The following is a 20630-nucleotide window of genomic DNA, read 5'->3' as shown; positions in this document are numbered from 1 at the left end:
AACATATCAGCTTATGATCCACAGAGGGGCCACCAGTTAGTTGAGTACTGGAGATGTGGGAGGGAACATTAAATCAGGATGGTGACCCATAGCTGAGGCTCAGTGAAAATTAGTTTGCTTTTTAAAAAAAATTCACAGTAGTACCACAGGTAAGTGTTTGATTTTTATGGGCTATGCAGGGCTGCTGATCCCCGCTTTGGGGCAGGGACCCCTCACATACCTGCTCATTTTCCAAACAGCCAATCCCGGTCTCAGCTCCTTGCCAGTCAGACAGAGCCAGCACTGCAGTGTCTCTCTTGGGCCTGCCAGAGGCTGCTGTTGGTAGGACCATGCCTTCTGATCTCTGTGCATTGTCAGGGATACCCCCTGTCCCCTCCAGCTGGCCAGACAGGAAAGCAGCAGTGGTTGCCTGGGGAAATACAACCTAGATGGAAAAAGAAAAGGAGTACTTGTGCACCTTAGAGACTAACCAATTTATTTGAGCCTGAGCTTTCGTGAGCTACAGCTCACTTCATCGGATGCCACAGTATGCATCCGATGAAGTGAGCTGTAGCTCACGAAAGCTCATGCTCAAATAAATTGGTTAGTCTCTAAGGTGCCACAAGTACTCCTTTTCTTTTTGCAAATACAGACTAACACGGCTGCTACTCTGAAACCTAGATGGAGCTACTATTAGGTGCATAACTGGTTGGAAAACCATTCTCAGATAGCCGTTATCAGTGGTTCACAGTCAAGCTGGAAGGGCATATCGAATGGAGTCCCACAGGGATCAATCCTGGGTCTGGTTCTGTTCAATATCTTCATCAATGATTTAGATAATGGTATAAGAGTATACTTATAAAGTTTGTGGACGATACCAAACTGAGAGAGGTTGCTAGTGTTTTGGAGCATAGCATTAAAACTCAAAATGATCTGGATAAACTGGAGAAATGGTCTGAAGTAAATAGAATGAAATTCAATACGGGCAAATGCAAAGTACTCCACTTATGAAGGACAATCAGTTACAACCAGTGGTGAGCTGGAGCCAGTTCGCACCGGTTTGCGCAAACCGGTTGTTAAATTTTGAAGCTGGTTTAGAACCGATTGTTAAAGGGGTGGGCAAACTCCGGCCTGCGGGACCGTCCTGTCCGGCCCGCCTGAGCTCTCGGCTGGGGAGGCTCCCCTGAGAATCCCTTTTTAATTTTTACTCACCCGGTGGAGCTCCGGGTCTTCGGCAGCACTTCGGCAGCAGGTCCTTCACTCGCTCTGGGTCTTTGGTGGCACTTTGGCGGCAGGTCCTTCAGTGCTGCCGAAGACCCGGAGCGACTGAAGGACCTGCCACCGAAGTCCCGGATCGAGTGAAGAAACCGGTTCTTTAGCTTTTGGCAGTTCATCACTGGTTACAACCATACAAAATGGTAAATGACTGCCTAGGAAGGAGTATTGCGGAAAGGATTCTGGGGGATCACAGTGGATCACAAGCTAACTATGAGTCAATAGTGTAACACTGTTGCAAAAAAAGCAAACATCATTCTGGGATGTATTAGCAGGACTGTTGTAAGCAAGACACAAGAAGCAAATCTTCTGCTCTAATCCATGCTGATTAGGCCTCAACTGGAATACTGTGTCCAGTTCTGGGTGCCACATTTCAGGAAAGATGTGGACAAATTGGAGAAAGTCCAGAGAAAAGCAACAAAAATGATTAAAGGTCAAGAAGGGGAAGAATGAAATAAATTGGGTTAGTTTAGTCTGGAAAAGAGAAGACTGAGAGGGGGTAAAAACATGATAACAGTTTTCAAGTACATAAAAGGTTGTTCCAAGGAGGATGGAGAAAAACTGTTCTCATTAACCTCTGAGGATAGGACAAGAAGCAATGGGCTTAAATTGCAGCAAGGGCGGTTTAGGTTGGACGTTAGGAAAAACTTCCTAACTGTCAGGGTGGTTAAGCACTAGAATAAATTGCCTACAGAGGTTGTGGAATCTCCATCATTGGAGGCTTTTAAGAGCAGGTTAGACAAACACCTCTCAGGGATGGTCTAGATAATATCTATTCCTGCCTTGAGTGTAGGGAACTGGACTAAAAGACCTCTCGAGATCCCTTCCAGTCCTACGATTCTATGAAACTGAGCACAGGCCCCAATCCCTGCCTGTGGGCTCTGGCTCTCCAGTACAGCAGAGCTAACAAGCAGGCTATAGGCTCTGGCCCTCATGCAGGACAGAGCACTACACAGATTGTTGTCTCAGATCTGGCAAACAGCAGACAAACACAGGCCTTTTCACCTATGGTGGGGAGGCTGCCACCCCTGGGATGGGTTTAACACCAGGGGGTAGGGGAACCCAGGCCCTCCCTAGTCCACTGGTTCTCAGCCCCAGGCTATAAGTGGCAGAATGTTCTGCCAGTGGGTCAGCGGGGATCTGCCCGAAACACACAGACCTGGATTCAGGCAACCATGCAACCAGACTATAGTCTAGTTTCCCTGGGCCACTTCCTACTACCTCTTTGTTTGGTACCTGGGCTCTGTAGGTGTTGTCCCTCTCCCGGGGGTACATAGCGAACAGCAGCTCCTCCATGGACTTGGTCTCCTCTTTGAGAGAGAGTCCTCTGATTTTTTGCACTTCACACAAACATTTATGAAATTAATTGCATCCAGAATAATAAGAAATGGTGCAGACTTTATAAACAACTACCAACTGCTACCTTATAAATCATCTACTACCACAACTGGGTAATACACAAAAAAATGTTAAAAACAAGAACACATAAAGCATATTTACCGATTCACATCTGCCAAATCCCACTCCTCTATTAGAAGACAGGTATCCATGTCCAGATGTCTCATGTTCCCAGTCCATGTAGGGTAAAAAGTCTACATCTTCCTCAGCTATAAGTTCAAGAATGTTTGGAAGACCAGCATGCTGAACTTCATTAACATCCTAAATTAAAACGCATCAGAATTACAAACTAGAGAACTGTCTTCAATTTTATTGTAATCCTTAAAAGTGATGCTTGTTATGCCAGAGATTCCCTCTCTATCAGATAATGTAAGGTTGAGAGTCAAATGCTGGGTGAAACTTGCAAGGAAATATAGAGAGGAGGTGTATTCAGTATATAAAAGATGCTCAGTATACACAAACACGGAGTAAATGTAACTTTATAATGCCCGACTGCATTAAGGGTTGTCGTATCATAACACACTATTGGTAGTAAATGGACTGGCACACAACACTGGCAATGCACCTCCAAGTATTTTAATAAACCTCTTTTGTATTTTATGTAATTTCAGTTCAGAAATTACCCTCTCACTTGCTTTCAGCGGGCAGATCAATCAGACAGTTTAAAATTTTGGATGTCAGCTGTTATTCATGTGTCACTTCCCCATCACAACTCCCGTATATAAGTCAATGGTTAAGAGCAACCAAACACACCAACATATTGTAGATTACGAAAAGAAAAGAGTATTTCTTCTGTGAGTATAATGCAGTGGTCTGGAATATGGTAGATGATGTACAGAATCCTAATATACAAAGATGATGTTTAAATTTCCTTTTTTCTGATATATGTACAAGACACATGACCTGCTTTATTATACATGTATATGATAAAGATGTTTTCCAATGTTTTGGAACCAGTATGCTTTTTAGCAGGTTATCTGATTTTTATACTGCCAAGTTTATACTGTTTACGTTTAACTGTTGTTTATGATATTTCACAGTAATCAGAGAGCCTGAGTAGAATGGCACTTTATTTATAAAATTTGTATTATATAAAGATCATTACCAGGAGGTAACAACACAGATGATTACATTGTCTGAAAATCAGAGCAAGAACTGCCAGAAGAGTGAAAGCTCTGACTAGATTTTTGCTAGGAAGGTAGTGACCAAGTGCGGAGGGGTGCCACACAGAGCTTAACAGTAAATCTTTGGCTGATTTAGGAGCCGTATTTACAAGAAAGGGACAATAATTCCACCAATAACTATTACACAGAATTGCTGGGATATTATACATGTGATGACATCTGTCAAATGTATGAGTTATATTCTTAAAAGGCACAAACAAAACAATATTTATTTCTATGAACAAAATCTGTGCCAGCCTATTTTTAGTTTTAAATGCAGTACAAATGTAATGGTCCAAAATATGGACGTCTCCTGTTCCTTAAGTTATCCCAACTTACTCAATGCCCTCCATGACATTCAGATAATTATACCGTAATAGGGAATTGATTATTTTCCTTTAGTATACTTATAATCCTAAATAAATAATAATTAATAACTATCAGTATTACTTATACTATAATAGTTCCTAATGTGCTAGATGCTGTACAGACATATGGGAAGACACAGTACTTGCTGCCTGCAACCCAAACAGTTTCTTTCAATTACAGTTGCAGGACTACAGGGTAAAAGTGTTGTTCTTCTAGATTAAAAAGTTCTTTCTGGACCAGAGATGGTGCCTTTATAGAAGTTGTGCCTACAGATATAGTCCAGAAGTCAGAACACTTGCACAGTTCTGAACTCTGCCACATGCATACACAGATACAAAAAGAAAATGGCAGTTTCTAAATCATTAAAAAAGCAAGTATCTCCAAAATAAACACAGAGATTATGCCTCTCTGTTGGTTCACTTGCAAACATCCAGTCTGGGTAGTGGGTGGGACAGAAACAGACTTTGGTTGGATGCTTAGGTACTCCAACAACGTATGATATAAAAGAAGCTTCATAAGGAAAGTAACATATAATTCAAAAAGCACCAAAGAACACAAGCTTTTGCAAAAATAATTTTAGTTCTTCTGTAAAAGAACTAAAATTGTTCACTGTGATAATATTAAGCAATATGTGCTTTAATTCTTACAAGATTACAGTAATTGTTTTTCTTTTCAGTTATTTTCTAAAGAATTTTTAGAGACATATAGACAGTAATGGGACATTTTAATGGAAACACATACCCTTTTTTCTACTGCCACAAAGCTTGTAAACTGGGTTATGATGGAGTTCTCCATGCTGAGGTTAATAATCAGGACTTTCAAAGTATGTTTCTTCATCTAGGTTGTTATATAATGACAAAATATGTTTAAAAACAAAACATACAGGTGAAAACAATATTCGCTAGATTAAGTGTCAATGTCAAAACTGAATATACACAATATGTTCTTATGCACTATGGATATAAGTAAGCTAGCTCAGCTTGCAGCTATTTCTAAGCAGTGCAGATGTGGTTATGTTTGTGTACCCAATTTCCTGCTTCCTGTTTAGAAGTGTTCTGAAGGGAGAGGGGCTAATCCTAACCATCTCGACTACTTGCAGATTTATCCACTTGTGCTGAGGGAGAGGAAACTGGAATTGGTAATTCTTAAAGAAAAACTGCACTGGAATGGTCTTGTCACAAGTCAATCAGGGCTCCATTGGGCTTCCAGCTCCTTCCAATGCAAGCATATGACTCCTTATCAGATCCTGGATCAATGACAGTCATTACTGAAACCTAAAGAGCACCATGTCAGCAGCACAACTAAAGCAAAACACCTTGCACCTATGGGACACAATTTGTGTCAAGTCAGGAATGGAAATGCTCAAGCCTGTTCAGGACTCAGAAACATCCTGTACACAGACATACGATATACTGAGACCTCTCTGAAAACAAACAATCATGTTCTCCAGAATCTCAGCTTTCATTTAATGAAAATAAAGTAAGCCTCTAGCTGTCATGGCTGTGAAGAAAATCTCAAAAATGTCAACTGAGTGTAAGTGGTGCGGAGATTTCTGTTGGTATGGCAGAGCATGGACCAGTTGCTCTGAAATGTGTGACTGACCCCCCCTCTCCCCACCCACTCATTTTAGTGAAGTGTTACCTCAAATGCCCAATAACCATCATTTAAATGTCAACAGTGTTAACTATTTGTAAGAAAGCAGTATGGGGGTGTCACAGATTTGCAAAATTTACTATCTGTGAATTAACTGTCTCATTTTGGTGCCTCAAGAGGATGGCATTTGGAAGGTACCATCACTTATTTATTCCCCCCAATCAACCCCAATTTGCCTAGAAGAGCACATGGGCATAATCAAGTCCCAGTGAAGGGGAGACAAGCTCAAGGAGACTAGTAGAGCTCTGAAAACATGCACCATCATATTTTAAACATCTGCATGATTTACTGTGATGCAGCATTACACCCGACTCACATGGATAGAGCTTATTTTGTAGGCAGAGCTGTGAAAAGTACCACTACTATATTTCCCCCCAATCTGACCCCAAAGCTTGGGACCCACTCCTGCAAACTTTTCTCACATGAGGGTCCAACTGGCTTCTAAAACTCTGACTTCCAGTGGGACTACTCAGGTGAATAAAGTTTGCACGACCAGGTCCTCACACATACAAGCAAGTAAAGGTTTACAGGATTATGCCCTCATGTCTATAAACATATGTGAAACTGAATGTTGAAAAATAGGATGTTCAGAAAAGAGCTACAAAAATGATTTGAGATGCGGAAAACATGCCTTCTAGTGAGAGACTTAAGAAGTTCAATCTATTTGGTTTATCCAACAGAAGGTTAAGAAGTGACTTGATCACAGTCTACAAGTACCTACATGAGGTAAAGATTTCCGACAGTAGACAATTCTTGAACAGAAACTAAGTGGAACTTATCTGGGGATGTGATGGGTTCACCATCACCTGAAGGTTTTCAATCAAGACTCTCTCTCTTTCTAAAAGATATTCTATAGCTCAAACAGAAGTTCTGGGCTTGATGCAGAAGTTACTGGGCATGTTCTTTTGGCTTGTGTTATCCAGGACATCAGACTAGATGATCATAATGGTCCATTTCAGCCTTAAAATCTATGAAATTCATACTGCAACCTTCCAATTTCCATTCCCAAGTCAAACATTCTCTCCACCTCTCCTCTTCCTAACCCCATTTCACTGAACCCCTTTAACAGTTCTTGTTTTAAGCATAAACTGAGATAAAATAGTGGTTCCTAGTTCATATTCTTATCTTTAGAATGACAAACCTCATGTTCTGTTTCATTTTCATGAAGTATCCCATCTTCATAATCCCTAATGAGGGCTCTTGCTGTGAGTTTGTGGAGAAGCTACATTAAGGAAAAGAGACAAGTTCAAATGATCACCAATTTAAAACCTTGTATTTAAAAATCTCCATTTTATGTATAAGGTTTTCTGATTTTTAAAGTCTTCTGATCAATGAGGATTCAGTTTCAGGACAACTGGCATCTAAAGTTACATTTTATTGAATGTTAAAAGTTTCAAGGCAGTATTTTCCATAGAGGAGCATTACATCCCACACCTTGTTTGAAATAATTTTGTATTTTTATGATTAGTGCGCATTTTTTTAACTTTTAAAAGTCATCATACCTTTATACCATCAGCTCTGGGGGACAGTGAACTGTGCAAACCGGTGATATAATTTCTGTTTCAACTGCACCACTCTAGCCAAGAGGAGGAAAATAATCTGTACAACTGTAATATGTTAAAGCCAACAAGGAGTGGGAGTACTGAGGACTGTTAAACCCAGCCCAGTAAGGACATGGAGCAATGTGTCATCCAATCAACTCCACATGTCCATTTTTAAAAAAAACATTGACTGACTCAGAAGGGAACCTCTGGTGAGTCCTTTTTGGCTAGATGTTGGTAGCCAAAACAAAGGGATCTTTCTGGATACAGGGGAAAGGAAAAAATGGTGGGAATTCTCAGATTCTATCTGAGGCATAGAAAAATAACACTCATCTTCGAAATTTGGCCCAGATTTTCATAAGGCAGCTTCTCTTTTTGCAATCGTAATTTGCACCTGTCAAAATTGCATTTGTCCTTTCTGCACCTTTGATTAGTTGTGGGATCAAAAGAAGGAGTGTGATTTGTGGAGGTACAAACTAAAAACTTGACCCATGAAGAGGAATACTGATCTGAAGCCCAGATGAGCATTTGAACCTCTCAGGACAGTAGTTTAAAGAGTACCTGACTCATTAGGATAAGTGAGTACCTCCCCCATTTGCACCAACCCAGTTTGTCTGTATAAGAGCTTGGAAATTTACTGAAATATCTTCCAATGTGGATTAAGATAAACAGCAAAGATGCACTCATTAATAAATAAAAATGCTCACACATGAATTTACACCAAAGTAACGATTTCAAAATAATTATTAATAAATAATTATTCTGGAATAGTTATTTAGGTGAATTTCCAGGAGTAGACAAGCTCTGAAAAGTAAATAAATGCCTCTTTTAGCCATTTTCCTCTTTTCAGTTTAGGAAGTTATTTAGGACTGCTTCCGTGCTTTCCCATAGGGAGTGGATTTGCAGTTTCTTCAATATTAACTGAAACAGTCACAACCTTTGGTCACACTGGATAGTGCTGCCTTTTACGATTCCTCCTCTCTCAGGGCATCTACACTACAGTCTACACTACAGACTTAAGTTGACCTGTTAGGTTGACTTACAGCCACCTCAGCAATTACTGCAGTCACTGATGTCCACACTACACTCCTGTCAACGGTGCACATCCTCACCAGGAGCACTTCCAGAGCCTGAAGAGGGATAGTGTTGGGGATTGAGAGCCAGGACTGAGAGCCAGGCGCAGCTCCCCGCCAGGAGCCAGCTTGGCTTCTTGCCTCCCAACTGGGACCTGAGGCCAGCTGCCCACCGGATTCTCAGCTTCTCGCCTCCCCACTGGGAGCGGGAGTGAGCCACCCAGGCTTCTCACCTCCCTGAGTTTTTTCATCAATTTCACAGATCCAGCTTGGAGCCCTGAAATGGCCAACAGCCAATGTAAGTAAAGAGGTGTCTACACAGATGCTGCATTGCCCTAACTACACTGCCATAAGCCCTATGCCTCTTGTGGATGTGGAGTTAGTATGTCGATGTAGCTGGGCATTTACATCGGCACGACAAGGCTTCAGTGTGTACACTGACATAATTAGGTCATAACTAGCGGCCTTACGTCGACCTAACTATGTAGTGTAGACCAGGCCTCAGTTCTTTTAGAATTTTTCCAAAAAGCAATGGCTTAAGTATTGAAAGAGAACGCTGCTGCATCATCCCCAGCAGAGTTCAGCTAACATCACCTCAACGTCAGAAACTACAGAGGTAGCCCCAACAAATTCCTAAAATGAGAAGAACCACCTTCCACCCAGGTAAGTTTATATTTTACAAATCAGTCTGGGCCATCAAGCATGTCGGAAATGTGCTCACTTATCCCACATAAGTCAGCTGCCTTTTTAAAAGCTTCCTTCAAATGAGGCTGAGGTTCTTTATTAAAACAGCAGAAGCAAAAATGCTGAAAACAAGGGTATGTGCTATTTTAAAACAACATGCATATGGTGTTAGGATATAGATATTCAGGCCTGTCTGTAAAGGCCTATACTCTAAGAATTTAGGTTTATTCTTATCACATAGCTAGTTATAGAGGTATAAAAGAAAGAATCAAAATCACTGTCTGCTGGTGTAAGAGCTTTCTCTTACTGTGACAGTCTGAGGCCCTGTTCTTAGGCTCAGGCCTTTGGCTAAGCAGCAGAGGCAGCCATAAGCTGGGAAGTGAACGGTCACATCCTCACATTCCAAACTAGTCACATTGAAATAAGGTGCTATTGGGCTGTTAGGTGCTATTAGGCTGTTAGGGCTGTCCTGATAAGGCCTATTGCCTCCAGAGAAAGGGAAGTGCCTAGAAGATGTAACAGGAAACTTAGTTTGATAGCATCCTGTCTGGCAAGAACTCACTTATCTATAGCTGGGATGTGAAATCCTCATTTCTGTGTTTGTTCTATCACTGTAGTCCCCATTTCCCTATTGTTTGTCTGTATAATCTCTGTCTGGTTCTGTGATTGTTTCTGTCTGCTGTATAATTAATTTTGCTGGGTGTAAACTAATTAAGGTGGTGGGATATAATTGGTTAAATAATCATGTTACAGTATGTTAGGATTGGTTAGTTAAATTTCAGTAAAATGATTGGTTAAGGTATAGCTAAGCAGAACTCAAGTTTTACTATATAGTCTGCAGTCAATCAGGAAGTGAGGGGGTGGGTGGGGGGAAGGGAACAGAGAATGGGGGTGGGGAAATTGGAATCATGTTTTGCTAAGAGGGGGGGAATGGGAACAGGGACACAGGTAAGGCTCTGTGGTGTCAGAGCTGGAAAGAGGGACACTAAGAAAGGAAACTGGAATCATGCTTGCTGGAAGTTTACCCCAATAAACATCAAATTGTTTGCACCTTTGGACTTCGGGTATTGTTGCTCTCTGTTCATGCGAGAAGGACAAGGGAAGTAAGTGGGTGAAGGAATAAGCCCCCTAACATATGGTATGTATAAATAACATTGGCCTAACTCACTGTTCCTGTTGTCTTCTGTAATTCAGTGGTTGATACCATTTCTTGCAATTCTTGGTCATTTATTAGTGCATTTAAGGTGGCCTGAAAGAAATAAGAAATGTATTCCTCTCATTTTTCCCTATCATTCCGTGCTGTCAGTACTTCTGCAGTGATGCTCCATTTTCAGAAATGCAAACAGAATTGGAGTTGTGAGTAATCAGATGCATATCTTTAAAAACATTTTCCCTGGTACACAAAAGAATCTATACAGAAGACCCACAAAAAAGGAATCCTAAATGTATTTAAGCACAATGACAGGAACATCACATACGACATTTTGTTGAGAAGATGGTTTCTATTAAAGTTTGATTCCCTCTACAACTTGTGTGATAAAGGTTGGTGGCTAATAAAAAGTGTGTCAATCAATGTTCCCTCTAATTTTTTCCATCCATGTGCAGAATAAATTTTGTTATGTGCACCAAGGTATGTGTGGATGTACACCACCAGTAGAAACAAAAAACCTAGATATAATATATATTTTAAAAAAGTTAAATAGGGATAATTACTCCAGCCAGGACAGAACATTATAGGCATTATAGAACTCACTACTCAAAGAATTCAATTTAAGTGTAAGAGAAATAAAAATTATGAAATGCATAGACCAGTCAAAACACTAAAATAACACACTTTGAAAGAATAAAATTACAGAGAATATATGTTTCAGAGTGGTAGCCACGTTAGTCTGTGTCAGCAAAAAGAACGAGGAGTACTTGTGGTACCTTAGAGACTAACAAATTTATTTGCGCATAAACTTTCATGGGCTAAAGCCCACTTCATCAGATGCATGCAGTGGAAAATACAGTAGGAAGATAGGTAGATAGATAAATAGATAGATATGCAGAGAACATGAAAAAATGGGATTGCCATACCAACTCTAACGAGACTAATCGATTAAGGTGGGCTATTATCAGCAGGAGAAAAAAACAGTTTTGTAGTGATAATCAGGATGGTCCATTTCAAACAATTGACAAGAAGGTGTGAGTAACAGTAGGGGGAAAATTAGCATGGGGAAATAGTTTTTAGTTTGTGTAATGACTCATCCACTCCCAGTCTTTATTCAAGCCTAATTTAATGGTGTCCCGTTTGCAAATTAATTCCAGTTCTGCAGTTTCTCGTTGGAGTCTGTTTTCGAAGTTTTTTTGTTGAATAATTGAGACTTTTAGGTCTGTAATTGAGTGTCCAGGGAGGTTGAAGTGTTCTCCGACTGGTTTTTGAATGTTATAATTCTTAACATCTGATTTGTGTTCATTTATTCTTTTGTGTAGACTGTCCGGTTTGGCCAATGTATATGGCAGAGGGGCATATAGTACATTGGTAGAAGTCACCTATGACAGGACAGGCCCAACAAAGAAAGTAACAGAACATCACTAGCCGTCACCTTCAGACCCCAACTAAAACCTCTCCAGCGCATCATCAAGGATCTACATCCTATCCTGAAGGACGATCCCTCACTCTTACAGATTTTGGGAGACAGGCCAGTCCTTGCTTACAGACAGCCCCCCAACCTGAAGCAAATACAACAAAAACACTAACCCAGGAACCTATCCTTGCAAAAAAGCCTGTTGCTAACTCTGTCCACATATCTATTCAAGAGACGCCATCATAGGACCTAATCACATCACATCAGCCACACTTTCAGAGGCTTGTTCACCTGCACATCTGTGTGAGAGAGAAACAGTGTGTGTGTTTGACACAGAGACAGTGTGTGTGCTGGCTGCTGGGAAAGTTTCTGACAGACGTCCTGCGCTGTCTCTTTAAGAAACTCACTGAAAGCTCTCCTGATCTGTCCTGGCCCCTGTTGTCTTCCCTCCCCCACTCTGCAGAGATGGGGTACGTGGGTGGGGGGGTGTGAGAGAGAGAGCGAGTGTGCGTGGGGGGGGGGGTGAGAGAGAGACTGTGTGAGCTGGCTGCTGGATGGGAAATCTCAGAAACAGTGCACTGTCTCTTTAAGAAAGGCACTCAGTCACTCACCCTTCCCGGCAGCAGCTCTGAGTCCTGAGCCAAGCTGTGTCCCCTGCTCTGTGGAGATAGGGTACAGGGGCAGGGGTAGAGGGGGACACCCTGACATCAGCACCCTCCCCTGACACTCTGCACAGCCAGCAGAAGGGTCCTGGGAGCAGCTGCAGGACGGAGCAATGTGGGGGGAGGGGCACCTGAACACATGCTGCCAGCAGTGCGTACTCTCCTAATCAGCTGGGTGGCACTTAAATCTCTCCTGCCACCATTCAAGCGCACAGCTTACAGGGAACACAAGTGTCAATAGTACTTTCTGTAACTGTACTGAAAACAGTTTTGTCTCATTCACACTAGCAGCTGAGCCATTTTCAATGCCAGTTGAGAAAAATTTGGGGAAAGGATGATCCTATGGAAGGATGGATGGTCTAGTGATTATGGTACTAGGTTTGGAGATCTGGGTTCAAGTCCCTGTTCTACAAGACACTTCCTGGGTCACTTAGTTCTTAATTTGTAAAATGCAGGTGATTGTACTTCCCTGCATTATAGGGGTGTTGTGAGGATAAATATATTAAAGACAGTGATGCACTGTGGTAATGGAGGCCATGTAAGTACCTAAGACAAATAAGAGGATCGTTGTCAGTAATTGGTTGTTCACCTAGTACAGACTGTTGGTAAGACTGTACATTCCTTGGGGCAGGGACCACCTATTTCTCCATATTTCTTACAGGTCAGGCACAGTGAGGCTTTTAAACAACATTTTTAAGCCAGTGTAAGAAAGTCACACAAAATTTATCCCAGCAATCAATATATAGGAAGCTTTGCAGTGCATTATAGGTGAGTCGCATCATACGCGCACTTAACTTATGCGAATTCAACTCTATGCGCTCAGCAAAAAAAAGGAAAAATAACAAAATACCTGTAAATAGTGCGGGCGATTCCGCCCACCATTCCACGCTATAAGCGTATGCCCTGGAGTGAGTGTGAGACGTGAATCTGCTCTTCCCTGAGTCGGTCTCAGTTCCTGCATGCCTCTCATAGGTGTGAGCATCTCGCCACCCTGAGTGTGATTCTAGTGTTTAAAGATACGTATTTTTCATACAACATGGCCCCTAAACGCAAGCCAACTACTTCATCTGGTGCTCAATCAAAGAAACAGCGATCTGTTCCAATGCTGGAGGAAAAACTGGCTGTGTTGGACTTACTGAGAGATGGTATGTCGGTCTCCAACGTGGCATGTAAATATGGCTGCAACAAATCTAGCATCCGTGCCATCAAGATTCGAGAGAGAGAAATTCATCAAGCCATGGCATCAAGTGCTCCAATAACTGCTAAGGTTACAAGCCAGGTGCGTGATAAGACTTTAGTGAAGACTGAAAAGGCATTAAACTTGTGGCTGGAAGGCATGAACTGTAAACGTGTGCTTATCGATGGCAACACGTTGCGAGAAAAGGCTCTTAGCCTCTACGTGCTGTTCAAACCTCCCGCCGAAGAGGGACAGCCTTCTGATGAGAAGGAATTCAAAGCCAGTCAAGGTTGGCTTAACAGTTTTAGGAACCGCTTCAACCTCAAACAAGTTCAGACAACTGGTGAAGCTGCATCTGCCAACAAAGAGGCAGCAAAAGCCTACCCTGAACAATTAAAGAAAATCATAGAAGAAAAGGGCTATCTTCCGGAACAAGTTTTTAATGCTGACCAGACTGGGCTCTTCTAGAAAAAAACACCCAACCACACTTACATTTCGAAATCAGAAAGACAAGACCCTGGCTTCAAAGCAGCTAAAGACCGTGTGACTGTGTTGTTTTGTGGCAATGTGGCTGGGCATTTAATAAAGCCGGGCCTGCTCTACAGAGCTGCAAATCCCCGTGCCCTAAAAGGCAAGAACAAAAATCTCTTGCCTGTGTTCTGGCAATCAAATAAAAAGGCTGGGTGACGGCAGCATTATTTCTGGATTGGTTCCACAAGCGTTTCTTTCCGGAGGTCAAGCGGTACCTCGAAGAGAAAGGACTTGACTTTAAAGTGTTGCTGATCATAGACAATGCTCCTGGCCACCCTGTGGCACTCCAGTTTGTGCATAATAATGTTGATGTCATCTTTCTCCCCTCAATACCACCTCCATTCTCCAACCTCTTGACCAAGGCGTGATTCGCTGTTTCAAGGCCACATACACGAGGCTTGCGATCTCACGGATACGTAGTGCTATGGATGCTGATCCTAATCTTAATGTGATGGAGTGTTGGAAGTCCTTCAATGCCGATTGCATCACTTATGTTAAACAGGCAATGGATACAATCAAGCCCGAAACAGTCAATGCATGTTGGCAAAACCTATGGAAAGAATGTGTGAATGATTTTAAGGGTTTCCCGACCATTGACAAAGAAGTGAAACGCATTGTTCAGGTGGCCAGGCAAGTGGGTGGTGATGGCTTCGTTGACATCCTTGAGGAAGGAATTGAAGAATTAACTGAGAGCCATAGAGAAACATTGACTAACGAAGAGTTAGAGGAACTGATAAAATCGTCTACAGAAGACGAAGATGATGACGATGAACAGGAAGAGCCAGCAAGTTGGAATCTTCATACTTTTGCTGAAGTGTTCCAAGCAGCGAAACACCTGAATGATTTAATTTCTGAATATGATCCCTCTATGGAACGAGGGATCACATGTAGTATTACGGACGATTTGAGACCACATCAAGAAATGGTTGAGCAGCTCAAGAGACAACAGCGACTGTTGCCGATCACCATGTTTTTCAAGGAAAAACAACCAGCAGCAGATGAGCCTACGCAATCAACTTCTCAAGCTGAACCAGAGCCAACCACTTGGTCTACAACTCGCTCTCAGTCACCCAAGCTCTCCATCATCTGTCTCCTGGATCGACATCAAGCCCTGACAACCCCCTGTAATTAAAAATACTGTAAAATTATATTTTGCATATGTACTCTTTATTATATACTGTACATTATTGTATACATTATACATTTATACATATTACTGTAAAGGATTGTGTACACAAAACCATGTACAGTATACTGTACTTTATGGGAGATTTAAGGGATTTTTAAGGGTAATTTTGACTATACGCGATTTTCGCCTTACGCGCTGACTTGAGAACCTAACCTCCGCGTAAGATGCGACTCCATTGTATATATTAATTTTTACCCACCCAAAAAAGAAGATGCTTCTTTGTATCATTCCTTACCTGAGTACAATGTGGGATAAATCCATAGACAAGAAGTCTTTCGTTGTTAAATAAAGACTGTATTTGAGCAGGAGCCTGCAATGGCTCTGGTGCATTTGCATCAAACTGTTGCCATTTAATAGAGACAGAACTGCATCCTGGAGAAAATATTCTGGATCTCTGGCTTTCTATCTGTGAAAAAAGATGCAAATCAGTTAAATACATTACTCTAATAGGAAAAATATCACAAGAAGGAGTTTTCTTTTCGCTGCACTTCCCTGAGCGATAGTAGCTAGGTTGACGGAAGTATTCTTCTGTTGACCTAGCTGTGTCTACACCAGGGGATTAGGTTGGTATAACTGCAGTGCTCAGGGGTGTGGATTCTTCATAAGATCATAAGAGCATCTATACTGAGCAATACAGCGGTGCACAGGCAATCCAGGAAGTTTTTGGAAAATGTAGGGGACAATTTCCTGGTGCTGGAGGAACCAAGTAGGGGCAGAGCTCTTCTTGACCTGCTGTTCACAAACCAGGAAGAATTAGTAGGGGAAGCAAAAGTGGATGGGAACCTGGGAGGCAGTGACCATGAAATGGTCACGTTCAGGATCCTAACACAAGGCAGAAAGAAGAGCAGCAGAATACAGACCCTGGACTTCAGAAAAGCAGACTTTGACTCCCTCAGGGAACTGATGGGCAAGATCCACTGGGAGAATAACATGAGGGGGAAAGGAGTCCAGGAGAGCTGGCTGTATTTTAAAGAATCCTTATTGAGGTTACAGGTACAAACCATCCTGATGTGTAGAACGAATAGTAAATATGGCAGGCGACCGGCTTGGCTTAACAGTGAAATCCTTGCTGCTCTTAAATACAAAAAAGAAGCTTAAAAGAAGTGGAAGATTGGACAAATGACCAGGGATGAGTATAAAAATATTGCTTGGGCTTGCAGGATTGAAATCAGGAAGCTCAAATCACACCTGGAGTTGCAGCTAGCAAGAGATGTTAAGAGTAACAAGAAGGGTTTCTTCAGGTATGTTAGCAACAAGAAGAAAGTCAAGGAAAGTGTGGGCCCCTTACTGAACGAGGGAGGCAACCTAGTGACAGAGGATGTGGAAAAAGCTAATGTACTCAATGCTTTTTTTGACTCTGTCTTCACAAATAAGGTCAGCTCCCAGACTACTGCACTGGGCAGCACAGCATGGGGAGAAGATGACCAGCCCTCTGTGGAGAAAGAAGTGGTTCAGGACTATTTAGAAAAGCTGGACGAGCACAAGTCCATGAGGCTGGAAGCGTTGCATCCGAGAGTGCTAAAGGAGTTGGCGGATGTGATTACACAGCCATTGGCCATTATCTTTGAAAACTCATGGCGATCGGGGGAGGTCCCGGATGACTGGAAAAAGGCTAATGTAGTGCCCATCTTTAAAAAAGGGAAGAAGGAGGATCCTGGGAACTGCAGGCCAGTCACCCTCGCCTCAGTCCCTGGAAAAATCATGGAGCAGGTCCTCAAGGAATCAATTCTGAAGCACTTAGAGGAGAGGAAAGTGATCAGGAATAGTCAGCATGGATTCACCAAGGGCAAGGCATGCCTGACTAATCTAATTGCCTTCTATGACGAGATAACTGGCTCTGTGGATGAAGGAAAAGCAGTGGACGTGTTGTTCCTTGACTTTAGCAAAGCTTTTGACACGGTCTCCCACAGTATTCTTGCCAGCAAGTTAAAGAAGTATGAGCTGGATGAATGGACTAGAAGGTGGATAGAAAGCTGGCTAGATTGTGGGGCTCAACGGGTAGTGATCAATGGCTCCATGTCTAGTTGGCAGCCGGTATCAAGTGGAGTGCCCCAGAGGTCGGTCCTGGGGCTGGTTTTGTTCAATGTCTTCATAAACGATCTGGAGGATGGTGTGGATTTCACCCTCAGCAAGTTTGCAGATGACACTAAACTGGGAGGAGTGGTAGATACGCTGGAGGGTAGGGATAGGATACAGAGAGACCTAGACAAATTGGAGGATTGGGCCAAAAGAAATCTGATGAGGTTCAACAAGGACAAGTGCAGAGTCCTGCAGTTAGGATGGAAGAATCCCATGTACTGCTACAGACTAGGGACCGAATGGCTAGGCAGCAGTTCTGCAGAAAAGGACCTACGGGTAACAGTGGACAAGAAGTTGGATATGAGTCAACAGTGTGCCCTTGTTGCCAAGAAGGCCAATGGCATTTTGGGATGTATAAGTAGGGGCATTGCCAGCAGATCGAGGGACGTGATCGTTCCCCTCTATTCGACATTGGTGAGGCCTCATCTGGAGTACTGTGTCCAGTTTTGGGCCCCACACTACAAGAAGGATGTGGAAAAATTGGAAAGAGTCAAAAATGATTAGGGGACTGGAACACATGAGTTATGAGGAGAGGCTGAGGGAACTGGGGATGTTTAGTCTACGGAAGAGAAGAATGAAGGGGGATTTCATAGCTGCTTTCAACTACCTGAAAGGGGGTTCCAAAGAGGATGGATCTAGACTGTTCTCAGTGGTAGCAGATGACAGAACAAGGAGTAATGATCTCAAGTTGCAGTGGGGGAGATTTAGGTTGGATATTAGGAAAAACTTTTTCGCTATGAGGGTGGTGAAACACTGGAATGCGTTACCTAGGGAGGTGGTGGAATCTCCTTCCCTAGAAGTTTTTAAGGTCAGGCTTGACAAAGCCCTGGCTGGGATGATTTAATCGGGGATCGGTCCTGCTTTGAGCAGGGGGTTGGGCTAGATGACCTCCTGAGGTCCCTTCCAACCCTGATATTCTATGGGTCAGGCCAACGGTCCATCTAGCCCAGTATCCTCTCTTCCAACAGTGGCCAATGCTAGGTGCCCCCAAGGGAATGAACAGAACAGGTAATCATCAAGTGATCCATCCCTTGTTGCCCATTCCCAGCTTCTGGGAAACAAAGGATAGGGACACCATCCCTGCCCATCCTGACTAATAGCCATTGATGGACCTATCCTCCATGAACTTACCTAGTTCTTTTTTGAACCCTTCACAAGTCTTGGCCTTCACAACATCCTCTGGCAAAGTGTTCCACAGACTGACTATGTGTTGTGTGAAAAAATACTTCCTTTTGTTTGTTTTAAACCTGCTGCCTATTCATTTCATTTGGTGACCCTTAGTTCTTGTGTTATGAGAAAGAGTAAATAACACTTCCTCATTTACTTTCTCCACACCAGTCATGATTTTATAGACCTCTATCATATTCCCCCCCTTAGTCATCTCTTTTCCAAGCTGAAAAGTCCCAGTCTTATTAATCTCTTCTCATACTGAAGCCATTCCATATCCCTAATCATTTTTGTTGTCCTTTTCTGAATCTTTTCCAATTCCAATATATCTTTTTTGAGATGGGGCCACCACATCTGCACACACTATTCAAGATGTGGGCATACCATGGATTTCTATAGAGGCAATATGATATTTTCTTATTGTCTATCCCTTTCTTAATGATTCCCAACATTCTGCACATTGAGTGGATGTTTTCAGAGAACTATCCACAATGACTCCAAGATCTCTTTCTTGAGTGGAAACAGCTAATTTAGACTCCATCATTTTATATGTATAGTTGGGATTATGTTTTCCAATCTGTATTACTTTGCTTTTACCAACAATAAATTTCATCTGCCATTTTGTTGCCCAGTCACACAGTTTTGAGAGATCTTTTTGTAGCTGTTTGCAGTCTGCCCGGGACTTAACTATCTTGAGTAGTTTTGTATCATCTGCAAATTTTGCCACCTCACTATTTACCCCTTTTTCCAGATCATTTATGAATATGTTGAAATCGATGGGGCCCACTACTATTTACCTCTCTCCATTCTGAGACCTGACCATTTCTTCTTACCCTTTCTTCCTATCTTTTAACCAGTTACCAATCCATGAGAGAACCTTCCCTCTTACCCAATGACAGCTTACTTTGCTTAAGAGCCTTTGGTGAGGGACCTTGTCAAAGGCTTTCTGAAAATGTAAGTATGCTATATCCACTGGATCCCCCTTGTCCACATGCTTGTTGATCCCCCCAAAGAATTCTAGTAGATAGGTGAGGCATGATTTTCCTTTACAAAAACTATGTTGACTCTTCCCCAACAAATTATCTTCATCTATGTGCCTGACAATTTTGTTCTTTACTACAGTTTCAACCAGTCTGTCCAGTACTGAAGTCAGGCTTACCAGTCTGTAACTGCTGGGATCACCTCTGGAACCCTTTTTAAAAATTGGCATCACATTAGCTATCCTCCAGTCATTTGGTACAGAGGCTGATTTAATTTAAATGATAGGTTATAGACTACAGTTAGTGGTTCTGCAATTTCACATTTGAGTTCCTTCAGAACTCTTGGGTGAATACCATCTGGTCCTAGTGACTTATTACTGTTTAGTTTATCAATCTGTTCCAAAACCTCCTCTAATGACACCTCAATCTGGGACAATTCCTCAGATTTGTCACCTAAAAAGAATGGTTCAGGTTTGGGAATCTCCCTCACATCTGCAGCCATGAAGACTGATGCAAAGAATTCATTTAGTTTCTCCACAATGGTCTTATCCTTCAGTGCTCCTTTAGCATCTTGATTGTCCAGTGGCTCCACTGGTTGTTTAGCAGGTTTCCTGCTTCTGATGTACTTAAACAAAATTTTGCTATTACTTTTTGAGTCTTTGGCTAGCTGTTCTTCAAATTCTTTTTTGGCCTTCATACCCCTGCATGCTGTAGCTTCATTGACCTAAGTTTTAAGTGTAGACCAAGCCCTAATCAAGAAGAGTACAACAGAATCTGACACTAAAATAAATAAATAATTCATGGAGTCTTTTCATTTTATTTTATTCTCTCAGTGTTGTAAACAAGGAACAAAACTGAAATTTGGTTCTTATTCACACCAAATACCATCTCCTCTTCCCTTATAATGTAAATTATGTTCAAACAAGGAGAGACAATGGAGAAAACTGACAAGTTTCTGGTTGAAAGAGAACACTGCTGCAACTTTCCAGCAGAGGTCATTCAAAGAGTAGCAGCCAACATCGCCTCAGCATCATAAACTACTGAGATAGTCTCACCAAGTTCCTAAAATGAGAATGTGATGGGGTGTACCTACCGTATGCCAGCCCCAAAAGGGTTAACTGTGCTTTGCAGGCTGAGGAAGCC

At 42.1% G+C, this 20630-nt stretch overlaps 1 protein-coding gene across 7 annotated transcripts in view; it reads right to left on the bottom strand.

Moving 5' to 3' along the window:
• PARP4 (poly(ADP-ribose) polymerase family member 4) overlaps positions 1-20630 on the bottom strand; it is a 122203-nt gene that overhangs the window by 25056 nt on the left and 76517 nt on the right. For 6 of the 7 annotated variants that reach the window (XM_073339260.1, XM_073339310.1, XM_073339290.1 and 3 more), the window contains exons 26-31: positions 15497-15667; positions 10304-10384; positions 6979-7059; positions 4926-5021; positions 2755-2913; positions 221-424 (exon numbers count right to left, since the gene is read on the bottom strand). In XM_073339260.1, the coding sequence (XP_073195361.1) occupies positions 221-424; positions 2755-2913; positions 4926-5021; positions 6979-7059; positions 10304-10384; positions 15497-15667 (792 nt within the window). The remainder of the gene's footprint in view (positions 1-220; positions 425-2754; positions 2914-4925; positions 5022-6978; positions 7060-10303; positions 10385-15496; positions 15668-20630) is intronic. The other variant, XM_073339270.1, reaches the window with a different exon arrangement.

This window comes from Lepidochelys kempii, chromosome 1 (assembly GCF_965140265.1).
Source record: "Lepidochelys kempii isolate rLepKem1 chromosome 1, rLepKem1.hap2, whole genome shotgun sequence".
NCBI lineage: Eukaryota > Metazoa > Chordata > Testudines > Cheloniidae > Lepidochelys > Lepidochelys kempii.
Note: the sequence above shows the minus strand (reverse complement) of the source record. Positions and strands in the feature narration are given on the sequence as shown.